At 34.5% G+C, this 18,350-nt stretch overlaps 1 protein-coding gene across 1 annotated transcript in view; it reads right to left on the bottom strand.

Moving 5' to 3' along the window:
- SMC4 (structural maintenance of chromosomes 4) overlaps positions 1-18,350 on the bottom strand; it is a 34,181-nt gene that overhangs the window by 6,398 nt on the left and 9,433 nt on the right. The window contains exons 6-17 of the mRNA XM_036850320.1: positions 16,333-16,497; positions 15,932-16,059; positions 15,315-15,455; positions 14,499-14,649; positions 12,599-12,763; positions 10,836-11,069; positions 8,834-9,019; positions 7,381-7,542; positions 5,185-5,410; positions 5,020-5,099; positions 4,005-4,157; positions 2,747-2,873 (exon numbers count right to left, since the gene is read on the bottom strand). Of these exons, the coding sequence (XP_036706215.1) occupies positions 2,747-2,873; positions 4,005-4,157; positions 5,020-5,099; positions 5,185-5,410; positions 7,381-7,542; positions 8,834-9,019; positions 10,836-11,069; positions 12,599-12,763; positions 14,499-14,649; positions 15,315-15,455; positions 15,932-16,059; positions 16,333-16,497 (1,918 nt within the window). The remainder of the gene's footprint in view (positions 1-2,746; positions 2,874-4,004; positions 4,158-5,019; positions 5,100-5,184; positions 5,411-7,380; positions 7,543-8,833; positions 9,020-10,835; positions 11,070-12,598; positions 12,764-14,498; positions 14,650-15,314; positions 15,456-15,931; positions 16,060-16,332; positions 16,498-18,350) is intronic.

The following is an 18,350-nucleotide window of genomic DNA, read 5'->3' as shown; positions in this document are numbered from 1 at the left end:
ATCACAGTGATTCTATAAATAATCTTTTACTCTGTTAAACACACACACACCCCAAATCATATCTGTACTAACCAGAGTGGATTCTGTTCTCCATATTTGAATCCTAATCACTATACAATATAGGAAGGATGAAAGGTGGCAAAAAGGTAAGGAGTTCAAGCTTTCAATATCTACGTCTAGAAAAGTAAGCAGAAACAGAGCCAACTTATGGAAAGAGACTCCCATAAAGCTCCTATGGGAAGTGTGTATCAGTACATTTAGCATAGGGGGAAGGAGGTAGGATGTGCTAAGAGGAAAAGATTAGATAAAGACTTAACTGTTGTTCCTCCAGATTGTCTCTTCTCTCCTGTTAGGTAGATTGGAATTTCAATATTCTCCAAATCTCACAACTTAGTATTCATCTTTTTGTCCTACATTATCAGAGAATTCTTTAGTCTGATCTTTCAAACTCATCTAGTGAGTTTAACTCCAACCTCTATTCTTTGTATTTCTGAGATCACCACTTGGCTTTTTAAAAAAACAAAGCAAAACAAAACCCTGCCCTTTTTTGGTCTTCTGAATCCCCTTTTCCCCCTAAGGATACTAAGATACTGTATTTATTGAAGGTATTGTTTTGCTCCAAGTGGCGATGTTCTCTGTAGTTTGTATGCTTAGCTCACTCGTGGGGTAGAGTACCAGCTGCTGTGGGGTCTGGAATCATGACTTATACCGGGGGATGGGCCAGGTATGCAACTGGGAAGGGTTCCACCCTTCAGAACATCTTCTTCCTTATTTTCAAGTACCTAACATGCATTAAAAATTCTTTTCCCTATCTATAGTAGCATGTCTATTAGAAGTAGGAGGGGAAAACTAACATCATATAGTCTATAATTTTGAAGTCACTATTTTATACCACCTTGCTCCCCTTACTCTATTCTCTACACAACAGCCAGAGATTTTTAAAATCTAAATTAATGTAAAATGAAATATTTAATCTTAAAGATATGCTTGCAGAAATGGGCTTCCATATTAGATATTAACAGAGTCTACTAATAATAGCCAGTGTTTCCATGAGAGGAAACATATATGGGGCTCCTAATAAAGTCAAGGATTCCCTTTCAAACAAGAATACAGATTGCTGTAGTCTCTCTGTGAAAGTGCTGCTATAAATGACAAAGATACACATTTTTTGTTTTAATTGACCATTAGGTTCCATCAAAGCAATCACAACAAATATTGTAGGTATTCTGGGGAAGGAGGGGTAGGGTGAAGTCCCTGTGTCTCCAAGGACAAAATATATACCCAAAATAAATGCAAGGAAAAAAAAGTCCTGTCAGATTATATCACTTCCGTGTATATGACTTTCCAATGGCTTTTAATTTCACATGGAGACAGGGCTTATAAGGCTCTACATTATCTGGATTCTTCTATCGTTTAACTCTAGCCACTCTGGCTTCCTAGTGTTCCTAGACACTTCTGGCATACTCCTTCCTGCCCCAGGGCCTCTACTTACTCCTCTACATTCTTCCTGAAATGCTCTTCTCCCAAATATCCACATGTCCACTCATACTTCCACTGGGTCTCTGCTCAAGTATCTCTAGCGGTGGCCCGTCTAACCACTGTGTCTATCTGAATCCCCATCCTATCCTGTTTTCCTGGTTTTACTTTTATCACCTAGCACCACCTGATACAGTATGCAATGTATTTATTACCTTCCCCACCTCTTAAGTGTGAGTTCCTTGAAAAGAGGGACTTTATTTTGTTCACTGCTTGATCAACAGCACCTAAAACAAAGCTTGGCCAGTAGCAGATGTTATCTGAATGAATGCCTCAATATTAAAAACGTAGATAAGTATGACCACAAAAATAAAAAAATTAATACAGCTATATATTAATATTCAATGTGCCCAGTGGACATCTGTCTGCTTACAATCTTTATACCTCTTTTTCTTATGGAAGAAAACGCGACCTCATTTTTTGAACATTTGGATAATTGCTCCAATTCCAGTCCATCTAGTTCTTTCCGATGAACAATCAGTATTTGCCTTCCTTTGCTCATGAACCAGACTATAACAAGGGTCTTTCTTGAGGACATGATGAAGGCTCACTGTGTTTGCTGGTGTCCCTAAGATATTGTGCAACTCACCACTACCTCCTCGTGCAATAAGATGCACATCTACCTATGTTTAATTGAAGCCAACAAGGAAATAGAAGCAGGGGTACTCAAGTGCATGATCAGAGGATTTTAATGTCAAAGTCAATTCTGACTATGAGCCTATGAACTAATTCCCTTTCTTGCTGTAAGATTTTGGTAGAACACTTATATGTTTATATACAAGAAGAAAAAGTTCTGGAAGGAAAAATGTGTTTTCTCTAGGCTCTCAAACAAATAAAATAACTTACTATCTTGAAGGGTCCTTAGGAAGACTGGGCCAAAGTATACAAAATATAAAATTAAAAGCATGGGTATCAGAATCAGACTGCCTTGTTCCTGAATTCCTATACCACCACCATATGCTATGTGACCTTGGGCAAATTATATAAACCATTCTGTGCCTCAGTTTTCTTATCTGTCAAATGAAGTACTTAGTAGTACTTTATAACCTTCTGAGGAATAAAATAAAAACCATAAAACAGAGTGGTCACTTGTCTATAATATATGAAATCTACTTTTTATTCTACAAACTGCTATCTTAAACATTCAAAATATTACAAACCTGTTTTTGAGCACACAGGGGGAAAAAAAGGTGTATATCCTTAAACATACCTGTCTTGAAAGCAGTCACATTTTCTTCTAGCAATTTCTGCTTTTTTTGGTCAGGGGCTGTAGCAAGTACATTAGCTTCAAGTTCCTTAACTTGGACATTCAAATATTCTTCTTGCTCTGATAAACGCTACAGAAATGTTTTAACATTCAAAATTGTTAGTATTTTAAACTTACTAACAATAACATTTGCTTTAAACATTCTGAATTAAAAAAAAAAGGTACTTAAAATCTTTAAGAAAAAGACGAAAACTAACAAGAAAGGGCAGAAAACACAAACAATTAATATAAAAATCGAAAATGGCCAACAAAACGCATGAAATGTATACACTCATTATGAAGATAAGTTAAAATGCTATTTTTTAGTATTTACATCAGAGTAGCAAACTTACAACAAACTGAAGAGTACCTAGTGTTCAAAGACTTGGAAAAATTATTTGCATATGCTACTATTAGTAAATGAATTAGAACCATCTTTTTGAGAACAATTTGGCATTATGCAACAAACGCTTAAAACACTGTACACATACTGGGTAATAATTATAGTTTTAGAACTCTAACCTAAGGAAATAATTGGATGAGTGTATTAAGGTCTGCCTAACAAGGATATTTAAAACACAGCAGTGTACATAGTCAACACAGAAAAATATTTATCAAATCGTGATACGAACAAAATATGCCAATACAATTGCAGACAAAGTAAATGTACATTGGCTTGGAAAGAAAACCGTAATTAATAAGTGAAGAAAAGTTAATAAGACTCATTAAAAATCCATATGCAAATTTAATATGTATATCAATATCTACCACATACATAAACACATACATGCAAACTAGACACACTAAAAGTTGAAGGACATACATAAAAATTTAAGGTGATAATCTTTTGGGTATTTTCTAAAAACTGTTTTCTGATTTTGTTTTTTAAAAGAGACTGTGGGCATGTATTACTTTTTCATAATTAAGAAAACATTCCACTTTGAGAAGAGAATGAAATAAAGGGTCACAGAGCTGCTAAGGGAAGACACATTTCTATGGAGTACAAATGGAAACCAGAAATAGCTGTGGCTGGAGCAACACTGTGACAGGGCGTTTATCCATTAGTACTCAGGGAAACAAAATCAACAGATGCGCCTTACACCTAGAGACCCAGCCTCCTCCTCCCCCCTTATATTTCAAAATTATAAGCAAACAGCAAAATGCTTCTGCCAAATTGCTGTTGAATTCCAATAGTTTCAGCTAATATTGATTAAAAAAGTACCTGGATGCTTGCAGTAAACTTTTCTAGTGTATTCCTCATTTCTCGTTCACTATGCCTTAACTTAACTACTGCTTCTTCCAGTTGTACTTTCTGTTCCTGAATTTGCACTGCTTTTTGAGAGTCTCTCTGCAACTGTGATTCCATTTTATTTACCTACAAAGAATACCAGTGAAATAAGTTTATTCCAAGAGTCATTTCAGATTAACAGCAACTTATGAATGAAGAAAACCCAAATTTCTGATCTTTAAGACTAGAAACAAACCAAACAACCCAGTTCCAATTCCAAAACCTAAAGCTTAGGAGATGGTCAACTAATTTCTGCATCATAGAATCAGATGAAAAGACTATTTTAAGTGTTGTATAGTCAACTACTATTACAATGAAGGTATACTACGCAAATATTTAAGTGGAAAAATATAAACTATTTCAAAATATGAAAAAAAATCAAGCCACAACTCTTCAGAAAAAGTTAGGTACCCAGGACATCCAAGTACATATTTTTAAGGAAGAAAAAAGTATAGTGTTCCGAGGGTGATAATGGAACAGAGCAGTTTTTCCTGAGCATTCTGACATTCTCTTATACTTCTGGACATATAAAATATTTTGAAATAAAATTTGGAAACATGTATCAGAAGTCTTTGCTATATTTACAACTTAAAGAATTATGTCAAAATAGAAAAGATAATTATATAATACATCAGTAACTATGTGAAGAAACAAATTAAATGTCAAACAGTAAGTAAATGGTTAAATAAATTATGATATGATCCAAATGTCATAACAGAGAAAGATACATATGTTGAGCATATATTTTTAAATTAACATACTTTTAGAACTTTAACAGGTTTCATATAAAATCCCACAGCTTATATACTTGTCATTTAGAGAAAATTCAATCTGTTAATTGAAAATTTGATTACAGTACATTTAAAATAGCAGAATTTTACAGTATGTTACATTATCAGTAAAGCTGCTTTAACAAAAATGTCTTGACTATAATTTTGTACACACTGACCTCTTCTTCTGAGATTTCAACAACAACTGATGAACCCATCCTTCCTTTCATTACTTTGCTTCCACCACCAGTCATTGTACCTGGAGAAGAGAGGAGAGAAGTCAGACTTAGATGTCTCCCCCAACAAGATTAAATAAACTCAATGGCAGAGAAAAAAAACATTACCTGACTGTTCTATGATTTGCCCCTGTAATGTTACCACTCTCCATCTTCTATCTTTTTGATATGCTACTCTTGTGGCTTGATCCAAGTTGTCAGCTACTAAGGTATCCCGTAAGGCAAAGTAAAAAGCTTGGCGAATTTCCTCATCTTTTACATTTACTAAATCAAATAATCGAGGAGTATTTTCAGGAGTTTGAATTTTGGTCATCTTCTTTGTCCACACTGCCATCTAAACATAAAAAAGAAAAATAATATATATATAAAGATATCGTTTGTGTTAGGTATCATTTATAGAAGTAATACACATGTATTAAACATAAGGACATGTACACAAAGTTCTGAGTATCTACATAATTATTACTTTACTGTTATTTTAAAAAAGAAGTTATTGTAAAACTATCTCTATTCACAGATGACATGATCTTATATGTATTAAAATCCCGAGGAATCCATACATTAAAAAACTATTAGAACTAACATGAATTCAGCAAAGTTGCAGGATACAAGATCAATATGCAGAAATTAATTGTATTTCTATACACTAGCAATGAATAATCTGAAAATGAGATTAAGAAAATTCCACTTACAATATACTAAAAACAAAACAAAAACCCCAGGACACTCTTGATATTAAAGAACAAAATGAAAGGACTCCTTATTTTAAAGCTTACTACAAAGCTATAGTAATCAAGACAGTGTGGTATCAGTGTAAGGACAGACATATAGATAAATGAAGAGTCCAGAAATAAACCCTTACATTTATGATTGGTTGATTTTTGATGAGGGTGCCAAGAAAATTCAACAGGGAAAGAATACAAATGGTGCTGGAACAACCCAATATCCAAAAGAGTAGAGTTGGACCCCTACTTTACACTGTATTATAAAATTAACTTAATATGGATTAAAAACTAAATGTAAAACCTAAAGCTGTAAAACTCTTAGAAAAGAGAGGTAAATCACCCTGCCATTGGATTACACAGTAGTTTCTTAGATATGACACCCAAAATACAAGGAACTAAAAATAAATAAACTGGACTTCTATCTAAATTTTTTGCTTCAGAGGACACCATCAAGAATGTGAAAAGACAGCCCACAGAATGGGAGAAAACATTTGCAAGTTACATTTGCAAGTTACCTGACAAGAGCCTTGTATCCAGAATATATAAAGAATTCTTACAACTCAACAGTAAGACAAACCAATTAACAAATGGGCAAAGAATGTGAACAGATTTTTCTCCAAAGATAAACAAATGGCCAATAAGTAAGCACATGAAAAGATGTCATACAAAAACCTGTGTACACGAATGTTCATGGCAGCATTAACCATAATAGCCAAAACATGGAAACAACCCAAATGTCCATCAATTGATGAATAAACAAACTGTGCTACATCATATAATGGAATATCATTTGGCAGTAAAAAGGAATGAAGTGCTGATACACATGTATGAGCCCCACCCCCCGCAAAGAGAAGAGAGGGAACTTATGTATTTATTTTTGGCCACACCACGCGGTGTGCAGGATCTTAGTTTCCTGACCAGGGATTGAACCTGCACCCCACAGTGGAAGTGCGGAGTCTTAACCACTGGACCGCCAGGGAAGTCTCAACATGGATGACCTTTGAAAACTAAGTTAAAGAAGCCATACACAAAAGGCTACATAGTATATGATTTCATTTATACAAAATGTCCAGAATATGTAAATCTAGAGACAAAAAGTAGATTAAAGGTTGCAGGGGGATGGAGGGGTGGGAGAATAGGGGTAGTGACTCCTAATGTGTATGGGGTTCCTCTTTTGGGATGATGAAAATATTGTGGAATTAGACAGTGGTCATGATTGAACAATCCAGACCATGTGAATGTACTAAAACCTGCTGAACTACGTATTTTAAAATAATGAATTTTATGGTTGTGAATTGTATCCCAGTAAGTGTTTTTCTTTTTTTTTTTTTTTTAAAGTAGTTATTGATGATGGAAGTTAGAAATGCAAACTACCAGTCACTGTAACATTGGAATGTATATTCCTTTAGGGGAGGCAGTAGAGGATTTTTTTCACAACCATGTAACCCCAGAGCCTAATATAATCCTCAAAACCTATCAGGTGTTCACTTAAATAACTATGAAAAAAAAAGCTAGGATTTAAAATCAAAAAACACTTGGCACTTAAAAACTAAATTACAGGTAGATTATGAATACCCACCTTATCCAAACCTATAAAGGTTGCAACTCCAATATTTTGTCTTTTCAGGAAGTTTACACATTCTTGGGCCGTATCGATAGAATCAACAACAATGTAGTCTAATGCATGACAACAGGATGAAATAGCAATATCATATTTTTCATCAATTGCTCCTAAGTCCCCCTAATAATTGAGAGGAGGGGGGAAAAATCAATGCACAATCAGCAAGGAATTAGGCACAGGATCATTTTATTAGTATTTCATATAGATTTTTCAAGTTGCGTTTAACTGAACTATACCTACATATGGTTTTAAACAGTACAAAAAGGGTACACAATGAAAAACTGAAGTGTTCCTCACATTCAACCTTTCTCTTCTGCAAAGGCAATCACTACTGGAGTTTTTAATCTACCTTAAAAAAAACTTATGAAAAACAAACAAACAAACAAAACTTATGGATATACAGAGTTTGAAATTTTTTTAATTAATTAATTAATTAATTAATTTTTGGCTGTGTTGGGTCTTCGTTTCTGTGCGAGGGCTTTTCTCCAGTTGCGGCAAGCGGGGTCCACTCTTCATCGCGGTGCGCGGGCTTCTCACTATTGCGGCCTCTGTTGTTGCGGAGCACAGGCTCCAGACGCGCAGGCTCAGTAATTGTGGCTCACGGGCCTAGTTGCTCCGCGGCATGTGGGATCTTCCTAGACCAGGGCTCGAACCCGTGTCCCCTGCATTGGCAGGCAGATTTTCAACCACTGCGCCACCAGGGAAGCCCCAGAGTTTGAATTTTTAATGAGCACAAAATGAGAACTGTTTTCACTGCATGTAAATGAAAACGTATAATGTGAAGATTTGAAACCTGAAAGTATTATAAGCAAAATAACTTATAGAATAATAAAACTCTGAATTATTGAAAGCCATTTAAGATTATGTAAATCTGCTTCTCAGTCTATTAATAAATTAGCTATCCCCATTTCCTTCCAGCCACCTTCCAGCTGGCCACAGCTCCCTTCCTTCTTCAGGCTCAGGAGCTCAGGCTTCAGGTACCCACTATCCCTAGCCTTGGGTTTTGACATCATCCCTTGTTGATTTTCCTAAACTCTAGCCGCAACATTTAGTATAATGGTATAAAACCCAGAATATAATTTATCAAGTTCTTATTTTTTTAAAAAAAGAAAAAAGGAGTTTGTTAAGTTTATCACTAGAGTTGGATCACTTTCTTAAAATGACTATAATTATACAAAATTTAAAAAAAAACCCAAAACTATCTGTAACATGAACAAATCCATACCACAAAGAATTTTATCATGCCTGAGTGTAAGAGCAAAATGTTTAAAAAGGAATGTCCTTTAAAAGAAACAAAAGTAAATGTTATTTTATGTACAGAGACACTTAATATACAGTTCTTTAAGTCAAGGTAAGAAAATTATAATATCTGAGAAAAATGTATAGTCATTTACAAATAAATTTACTTTACCAATCTTCCATATATTCCTGGAATTCTGCCAGATTTTTTTTCTTGAATTATTGCATCAAGGACTTTCCCCCTACTTCGATTCATTGCTAAGGAACTCTTCGCTTCTTCAACTTTTTGGAAAAGATCACGAACCAAACTTTTGAAATTTATTTCTTCTTGTGTAAGTTTTTGAAGTTGTTTTTCTTTCTAAAGGTGAAAGTAAAGAAAATGAATCCCAGAAGGTTACACCCTATCACAGTATAGAATTAGTTGTAATACCTAAAAAAAGAAGGAAAGGCCAATAATCAACACTTGAACCAGGACTAAGCTGTCACATTGCAACCGTTGGTTTGATTTTGAAAAATATGGATGGGTTTTCTGTTTTAAAGGGGGCATAAATTATTTGGGTCAATAATAAGGAATATAAACACAATATAGACCTAGGAGCAGTGCACTGACTGTTAGAACTAGAAGAGTTAGGGTTGTGGAAATCCCAGTTTGGCACCAGAGTTACGCATAAATGTGTCCTAATTCTTATATTCTTACACTAATCAAAAGCAGACCTCAATACAGGACTCTATAGTTATAGGTGACCGGGCAGGGCTATGATTACACTGTGCCTTGCTTTTTAAATAAAAGGAGATTTAATATATAGTATTATATAGCATATATTATTATATCTAATTAAACAAAGGAAAACAAAGAACAAAAAAAGCATAGCTCTGAAATGAAGGAGAGCATGATGAGTGAACAGTACTATTGCTAAACAAAAACGTCAGGCTGCCAACAAGAGGAACCACACACATGAACACAAAAAGCCTAATTCTCAGTTTCTCAATCTCCAAGTTAGAGCAACCATTTTTCTAACTGACATTCTCCTTCACTTCCTGGCTTTAAATTACCTCTATCACCAGTCATACTGGTTTAAAGTATTGATAAAAGCTCAAGTTACAGATGTAATTTATCCAAAAATAAACTGAATCATGAGGAAGATAGAAGTAGTCACTGAATATAACTTAAGTTTACATTTAAATTCTACACGGCCATGAAGTTCTCTGATGACCAAGCGGTGTGCATTTACTAAAATGAAAAAGACTTCATTTTCAGTGTAATTTCTCCCCAAGCAGCATTTTCTGTTGCCATCTTGCCTAATGATGCTTTGGAGATTAAAGTTATGAAATTCCTTAGATGTCTAATTCACTCAAGGATAGCAGAGGACATGGATGAGCTAATAAGCCAGATGTCTTGATTAGTTTAACAACTTGCAGTCCCAACAAAGAAACTACATTCATAAATTCAAAAACAGAAAAAAATACACTAAGATAGTTGACTTGCATATTTGTTCACACACACACTTACACTTATTTGTGATTTTCCTTTACCATTGCCGAAGTTGTCTACACTTAGATTTAGGGAAACAAAAAACTTTCTTTTGTTTAAATTTTTACCACGGGATAATAATGGTGGCGGCAGCGATATTATTTGCTGTTTGACACTTGAAGGGAGAATGCAGCTTCTTGATAGTCTCGATTCGTATCAGATAGAATACTGAACTATTAACCCCATTCTTTTGGGAAAGATTACACTAAACAATAACAACAAAAATATCTATGTACCAGTCACTTAAGATGTTGAGATCAGGACTTCCCTGGTGGCGCAGTAGTTAAGAATCCGCCTGCTAATGCAGGGGACACGGGTTCGAGTCCTAGTCAGGGAAGATCCCACATGCCACGGAGCAACTAAGCCCATGCGCCACAACTACTGAAGCCCACGCACCTAGAGCCCGTGCTCCGCAACAAGAGAAGCCACCGCAATGAGAAGCCCGCGCACCACAACAAAGAGGAGCCCCCACTCGCTGCAACTAGAGAAGGCCCATGTGCAGCAACGAAGACTCAGCGCAGCCAAAAATAAAATAAATTTAAAAAAAAGATGTTGAGATTAAAAAAAAAATATGTATGTAAATATAAAAATAAATAAAACTAGGGTTCATAAACAATGTTCAGATGAAATACAGAAGATTTACCTCCTTTAGTTCACGTTCAGTTTGAGGGAGTTTTGCCTCTATATCTCCAATTGCAGCTTTCCTTTCTTTGAGAGTCTCAGAAGCTGCCATTAGAGCTTCATTGGCCTTACTTAATTGAGACACTGCGGTATTATGACGACTGAGATAGATATCAAGTTCTGATTGGGCTACATCCATCTTTGAACGTGCTTCATTTACTGATTTGCTGAAATCCATAAGTTCTTTCTCTCGACTCTGTTAAAATATGATAGACCCCATTAAATCCGAAATATATGTGTTTTCAAACCTAAACTGAAATGGAAACCATACATTTTGAATTTAACTTAATAGATTCTACAAGCACAATATACAGAAATAAATCTCACAAGTGGAATGGACTAACAGTTTTTGCCTAGTTGTGAATGTTCATGGTATATAAAGTCTTTTCCCAACTGATTTCACAAGAGCTTAACGAGGTAGATACCATACTAATATCTAATATCTCAATTTAGAGATTAAAATGACAAAGAAAGAGTGGTTGAAAGAGAACAAAAATTTGGATCTGAAATCTGGATTCCATGGTCTTTCCACATTACCGTACCTAAAACGGTAAGGTATAAGGACTACTCAGCAGAAAGTTTCCTCAAGTATATTTATGTTGGAAATCTTTTTAAGTTTTAGGGGTAAGGTGAGGTAATCCCCAACACAAGTCATAATTTGATGAGTGAGTAGAAATTTTGGACTACTGTAGTTGACTGTGTAGAAAGGATCTACTTATTAGAATAATGGAACAAGAAAAGCCCTTACAAAAGCCTAACCCTTTTATTTCACATACAAAGCACTGGCCCAGTAATACAGTATGATATTAGAACATGTCCATATTTCAAAACAGAATCAATTTAGTCTGTAAAGAAACTCCAAAACATTTCATGGAGGTATAATTAACAAAGGTCTTATGTAACTGACTTAAGTAATGTAAGTCAATTCAACTCAATTACTGTCATCTATTAAATATCTATTTAACATGCTCAGTGTTGTCCAAAAGGCTGTGGTGAATATAAACAAAGATAGCTAAACTCTGTGCTTATACTCTTGTTGGGGAGACAAGACATACCAATGAGACAATCTCACACTCTTGTTTTAGTGAAGTGCTAACATAATGTAGTAGCTAATATTTATTAATTCCTTACTTTCTAGGCACTTTATGTAAGTAAACACACGTTTTATTTTCACAAAGATTCACAAGATGGGTAATATTTTCTTCCACGTTTTGAGGAAGATAACTTGGAGACATAACCTGAACAAATTCAGAGATATAAGTGATTGACCTAGGATTTGAGCCAAGAACTGACACATGAGTCATGGTTTTAAAACTATTACAGAAGAGCTACAGAAGCAAAGAAAGGAGATGTCATCTATGGTTAGTGTGGTCCCAAGCATTTATAGGTAGTAACCAATAAATTACCAAGAAAATAATTTAAGAGAAGATGAAAAAGAAAATTTCATGATGAATTCAATGTGTAACGAAGAACTGCACATAAAACAAAGTATTTGATGAGTATTTTCTTCTACCACTGTAAGTTCTCGTTAACTTTTTTTTAAAACGAGAAAGCAAAAAACAAAAAAGGGAAAGAGTCTAGGCTGACCATTTTTAGGAATGTTAGATATTAAAAGTCCAAACTTTTTCTTCTAACAGTTCATTTTTTAATATTACTATAAAAACGATCTTCAAGATTAAAAAAAAAAGCCACCAAAATATATGCCAACCAATAAAGAAATCTTACTTCTTTTTCTTTCTGAAGCCCTTGTGTTTCCTGTTTAAGGCTATCCATAACTTTCTTTAATTTTTCTTCTTCTTTTTCTTTTTCTTTCTCAAGGGCATTGTTTCTAGTTGTTGTCTCAGTTATGATATTCTCACTCTTGGCAGGTATACTTTTAAATTCTTCAACCTAAGATTATAAAACAAATTAAAGTTACTAGAAGCATGTACCTTTAGGCTATCCAACACCATCAATATTTGGCTTATTTAAAAGCATTTCTCAGGATCTTCTAGATCTTAGCGGTTTTCATTGTAATTAGGTTTGAAGCAGCTAGCTTTAGCAAGTACTTCCTTAACCATCTGCTGCAATTTCTATGTTCTTTCAGTCTAATGGTAAAACTAATTCTACGAATTCCTGATTCCTTATGGAAGACAATTCTTCCTCGCTGAGCAGTAGATCTTCCTTCTGCTCCAACTTTAGGCTGTAATTATCCTTCTTCACCTGTGAATATGGTCTGAGTACATGGAATTCCCTAAAGTACCCTTCAAAGCACATTACAACTTACCACAAATTACCCATACACCCCTAGTCTCCCTCAAATCCTAAGATCTTTCCCAACTTTACCCTTCCAGAGTCACCACATAGGACTAATATTTTATTCCATTAATACCTTCCAGTAGTAATCACTTTTCCACAGTTGATGCCTAAAGGCTAATTATCTCTACTACAGTTACATTTGGCTTAATCTGCCCAATTCAGGGGTTTCTATCAAATCCATGCTATTTTGTTTATTCTGATTATCTATTACCAGAGAAATTAAACATTTCCAAAAATGGTGTCCCTCAGACACTGATTCACATAGATGTGTTACTGTACTGAGCATAAAGTATTCTGTGAACAAATGCATTTGGAAAAATGCTTACAAGGTAAAGCAGAGCCTGTCTTATAATTACCATGTAATTATATGGTACAAAACTTTTTTTTTTTTTAATAAATTTATTATTTTATTTTTGGCTGCATTGGGTCTTCGTTGCTGCATGTGGGCTTTCTCTAGTTGTGGCGATCGGGGGGCTACTCTTTGTTGTGGTGCGCAGGCTTCTCATTGCAGTGGCTTCTCTTGTTGCAGAACACCGGCTCTAGGCGCGTGGGCTTCAGTAGTTGCAGCACGCAGGCTCTAGAGCGCAGGCTCAGTAGCTGTGGCACACGGGCTTAGTTGCTCCATGGCATGTGGGATCTTCCTGGACCAGGGCTCGAACCTGTGTCCCCTGCATTGGCAGGCGGATTCTCAACCACTGCGCCACCAGGGAAGCCCGGTACAAAAATTTTTTGAGGGGAGGGGCTTTATGTGTCTCATCTATTAATATCTGATTAAACTATGAATATAGTTTGAAACACCCCAAATTGATTGATTTATTAGTCTGGCTCCTAGCAAGTTAGACATTCTGGTCTAAACCTCATCTTTCTTTTTTTGATACCTCAGTCTAGCTAATCAACCACTTGCTGTAAATTATGAACTTCCCCTTCCCTTCTTTTTAAGGGGAAACTCCTGCTGATACTCTTAACTTGATTTCTGCAGACAAAGGTACTATTTTTAAAAATCTATGATATGTAGCCAGAAACATCTTTTTAAATCATACACTCTAGGAAGAAGAAAATTATTTTGTCACCAAAATAGAATTGCTGATTTGGTAAATATTTTGCCAACAATGTATATCAGAAACATAAGCTCTAAAACTCGAAGTCAATGGATACAGGATTTCCCTTTGGGTAAAAATCAGGTTGAGATAAATCCTGAAACACTTAACATTCAGAATCCCAACGCATTCTCTTAGGTAGTATGGGGTAAGAACATTCATGAAAAATAATAAAAACTACATGTGATATTCAGACCTGAAATTTTAAGAATTTCCCCCCTATAACTTACCTTTTCTTTATCTTTTTGAAGTTGTTTTTCCAGTTTTCTGGCTTTACTTGTAGCATGTTTTAATTTTTCCCTAACTTGAACATCTTCCAAATCTAGTTTTGTAAATTTTTCTTTGTTCTCCTCAATAAATTTTGTAATTTTGTTCAGCTTCCTAGCAAAGTAAGAAAATTCTCAGTCACTATTTTGGATATTCCGATATTTCAAAGCCACCTTATATACCTTGCCTGGTTATAAATGTATCCAAGTTCTTATAAGGTAGGATCCTGTTTCAAGCTGACCCTCTCCTCCACCCACATTTGAGGGAGCTGTTAAAATGTGTGACTATAGGAGTTATTTTGTCCTTCTAAGCTGGATTGGAAATAATGACTATGATGTCTAGGTATAGAAAAATTTGACCATAAAAAATAAGCAAAACTCATTTTAAAGAATAAAAAAGAAAACTGCATAGGTAAGGGATATTGGTGTCATTGAAGATTGATATGAGAAAGGTAATGAGAAAACTTTAAGACAACTAACCTGTCAGGTTAAATGCTTATGTTTGCTATGATGTTTTGTGTTATTATGTTCTGCCACTAGGGGGTAGCATCCTGCATTATTTTAAGACCAGTGTTGGGCACTCTAATCTGTGATAATCATCACCAACTAGATGTAGGTCAATTAAGTTTTTTGTTTGCAAAAGGAGACCATTTTATATGCTGGCAAACGTATTACACGCATGTGCTGGCAGTAAGTTTATATACAGACACACACACATACATGCAATAAAATGTAATTAAATAATCTAAATACTTTTAGTACTTTCCAAAAGATTATTACTTCTCTACATCTTTTACATCTTTATTCTTAGCTTTCATTTCGTTTGACAGTATATTGCTCTTCTCATTAATTTCTTTGGTATCTTCATGAATTTTTTCCTTTTGAGTCTCCATTTCAGCAATTCGTTTCTGCAGATCATAACTAGAGAGAGGAAAAAAAAGATATCAGAGATCCTAAAATACCATTTCTAAAATTCTCTATTTTAGTAAAATCAGCTGTTTCTAAAGTATTCTTAACCACAGTCAATTAACAATTACCTAGGATTACTAACAGGGAAGGAGGAAACCAAGCCAGGGTCAAGGCTAGAATTAGGAACAAAATAGGCTCCATATAAACAAAATTAGATCTTCTATTATATGAATTCAAAAGAATGTATATGAAAAACTATTAAGCATAGTAATACTTGTGAACGAACCCACCTCCCAACTTGAAGTAGGATACTTAAAAGTCAACTTCAATACTATGGTAAACAACCCTAATTTAATGAATTCATCACATAAAACAACTTTTAGAATTTTTTTAACTTCGGTCTTCACATTTCTCTAATATGGGAAAAGAGAAGGGCTTAGACTTACTGTCAGAAACTAATACAAGAATTGATAAATTAAGGTACTTACATGTAATATTGACAAACATGATTCTTTTTTCTAAATATTTCATTTTCCAAGGTAAGAAATTCAATGGCTATGTTTTTCTCTCCTTCTAAGGCGTCCTTTTCCTTTTCCACCATCTTAACTCTGTTTAACTACAAAAGTTAAAAGTGTAGAGATTGTTCATATGAAGTGTATTTGAGCAATCTGAATTTAAAATATGCCAACATTAGATAAAAAACATATAAACTACATTAATGTAACAATGTTCCTCTGAAAAGCCAATAAGAAAAATATAAAATTCAACCTAAAACACTAAACTTTGCCTGAATAATTATGACTATAACTTGAATATCTGGCTCAGTAAAATTAGTTAATACAGAAAACATTCTGGTTTACAATACAGCTAAAGTCTACAGAAGATTCACCTTCTCTCCTCTGTGTTCATTTAATATTTCAAATCTCCGACACAAGACTTTAATAGGTTCATTTAGCCGTCCACAACCAATTATGTCTTCTAAATATTCAAGCATACCCTCATCATGTTCAGTCTGGCCTTTTGGTTTCATCATAGCAATTTGTTCAACTTCACCCTTTAAAAAAAGTAATATTTCACACTCATTGCATATGTTTAGCTACATCAACCTTAAGTGAGAACTAGAAACAATGAACAAATCCAACAGTAATGAACAACTAAATAATTTAAATCAGTGGCTTAAAGACATTTAATAAGATAAAAGTAAAAATGTTCTCTCCACTGATACTCAAGAGTTTTAAGCAAAATTCAGCAAAGTATTCATACGATCTACAATTAAATCATTGTGGCAACATTTTTAACTATTAACAACAGAATTATAGCTCCTATTCTAAAACAAAGAATTTTCAAAAAGACCCTTAATGGTTAAACTGTAGTAGGAATCCTGTCCCAAGATGGTTAGTATCATTAAGGTTTCTCTATAAACCTGGTGTTATGAGTTCCTCAGCAAGCACTGGGCTTCGTAAGAATGTCTCAAACTTAATGCTGTAACTTTCTAAAAACAAGACCATTAAATGAAAAAGGAAATATTACTATTTCTCATGGTAATAATATTAATAGAAGAAATCCAACTGACTGGAAACTAAAGATCCTGGTACATACAACATTGGAAAACTTTTGCTTGCAATCATTATTACAACTTTTGAACTGTAATTAAAATCTTAGATTAACATTATATATTTGTATTTATGCAGTTTAATTACAAAGAGAAAAGAAGGGAAAAATCCACAATCAGTAACTTTCAAGGCTGACTGCCAAGCAGCCATTTAGTTTGATGGGGAAGAAAATTTTGTCTGAACAATGCTCAGGCAAATTGCTGCTACTTTACTTCACACCAGTAGCCTGCTTGTACTCTATTATTATTACAACAGAAGAAAAGGGACAAATAGAAAAAAAAATACCCCTCTATTTCTGCAAAATAGCAAAGACTGAAAAAAATTCTTAAAAATTATATATTAAAAAAAGCATATAGTCTTTCTCAATTTAAATATCTACAATATGTATTTATGAATGAACCTTAAAAATCTGGGGTAAAACCTGCTAATGACAAAGTGTCATATTTACCAAAATCCTCAACATAATTTTACAAGGTAAAAAAATTTAAAGATAAAAGAAAGGATAAAACAGCTCATTTTAAAATCTACTCATTAGGGACTTCCCTGGCGGTCCAGTGGTTAGGGCTCCGCACTTCCACTGCAGGGGGCATGGGTTCGATCCCTGGTCAGGGAACTAAGATTCCACGTTAAAAAAAAAAAAAAAATCTACTCATTAAAGGGCATAATTTTAAACATTTTTTACAGATGATCACTTTTCTGTACTTTGACAACAGGACATGATTATAAAATACAAAGTGAAATGTTATCCTAAGAGCCTGTTATTTTTTAGATTTCTCTGCAACCTTGGGTATGTATGTATTAGTTTTAACTAAATATTAGTGTTTAAAATATATAGCTATTTATATAAAATGTTTTATTCTGCTTTCAATTATCAGTTCTTTCCAAATATTTTCACAACAATTTTAAGTTTCAGACAGGATTTAAGCCTGGAAGAGTGTCCAAAGCTTTGGAGTACAACAGGGACTCCAGCCACTGAAGAAGCCAAGAGACTTATTCAGTTGTTATCTAGACAGGGTTTATCAACAGCAACATTACTGACATTTTGGGCTGAATACTCTTTGTTGTGGGGAGCTATGCTGGGTATCACAGCATGTTTAATAACATCTCTGACCTCTACCCACTAGATGTCAGCAGCATCAGGCTTCCCCCAGCTGTAACAGCCCAAACTATCTCCAGACAATGCTAAATGTACTGGGGGTGAGGATGCAAAACTACCCCCAGCTGAGAATCACTGATCTGGAGGTAGTCAGTTTAACTCTTTTGTATTAGTGTTTACAGTCCAAATATCTGACAC

The sequence above is a fragment of the Balaenoptera musculus genome, chromosome 4 (assembly GCF_009873245.2).
Source record: "Balaenoptera musculus isolate JJ_BM4_2016_0621 chromosome 4, mBalMus1.pri.v3, whole genome shotgun sequence".
Classification (NCBI taxonomy): Eukaryota; Metazoa; Chordata; class Mammalia; order Artiodactyla; family Balaenopteridae; genus Balaenoptera; species Balaenoptera musculus.
This window is presented reverse-complemented; position numbering and strand designations above follow the sequence as displayed.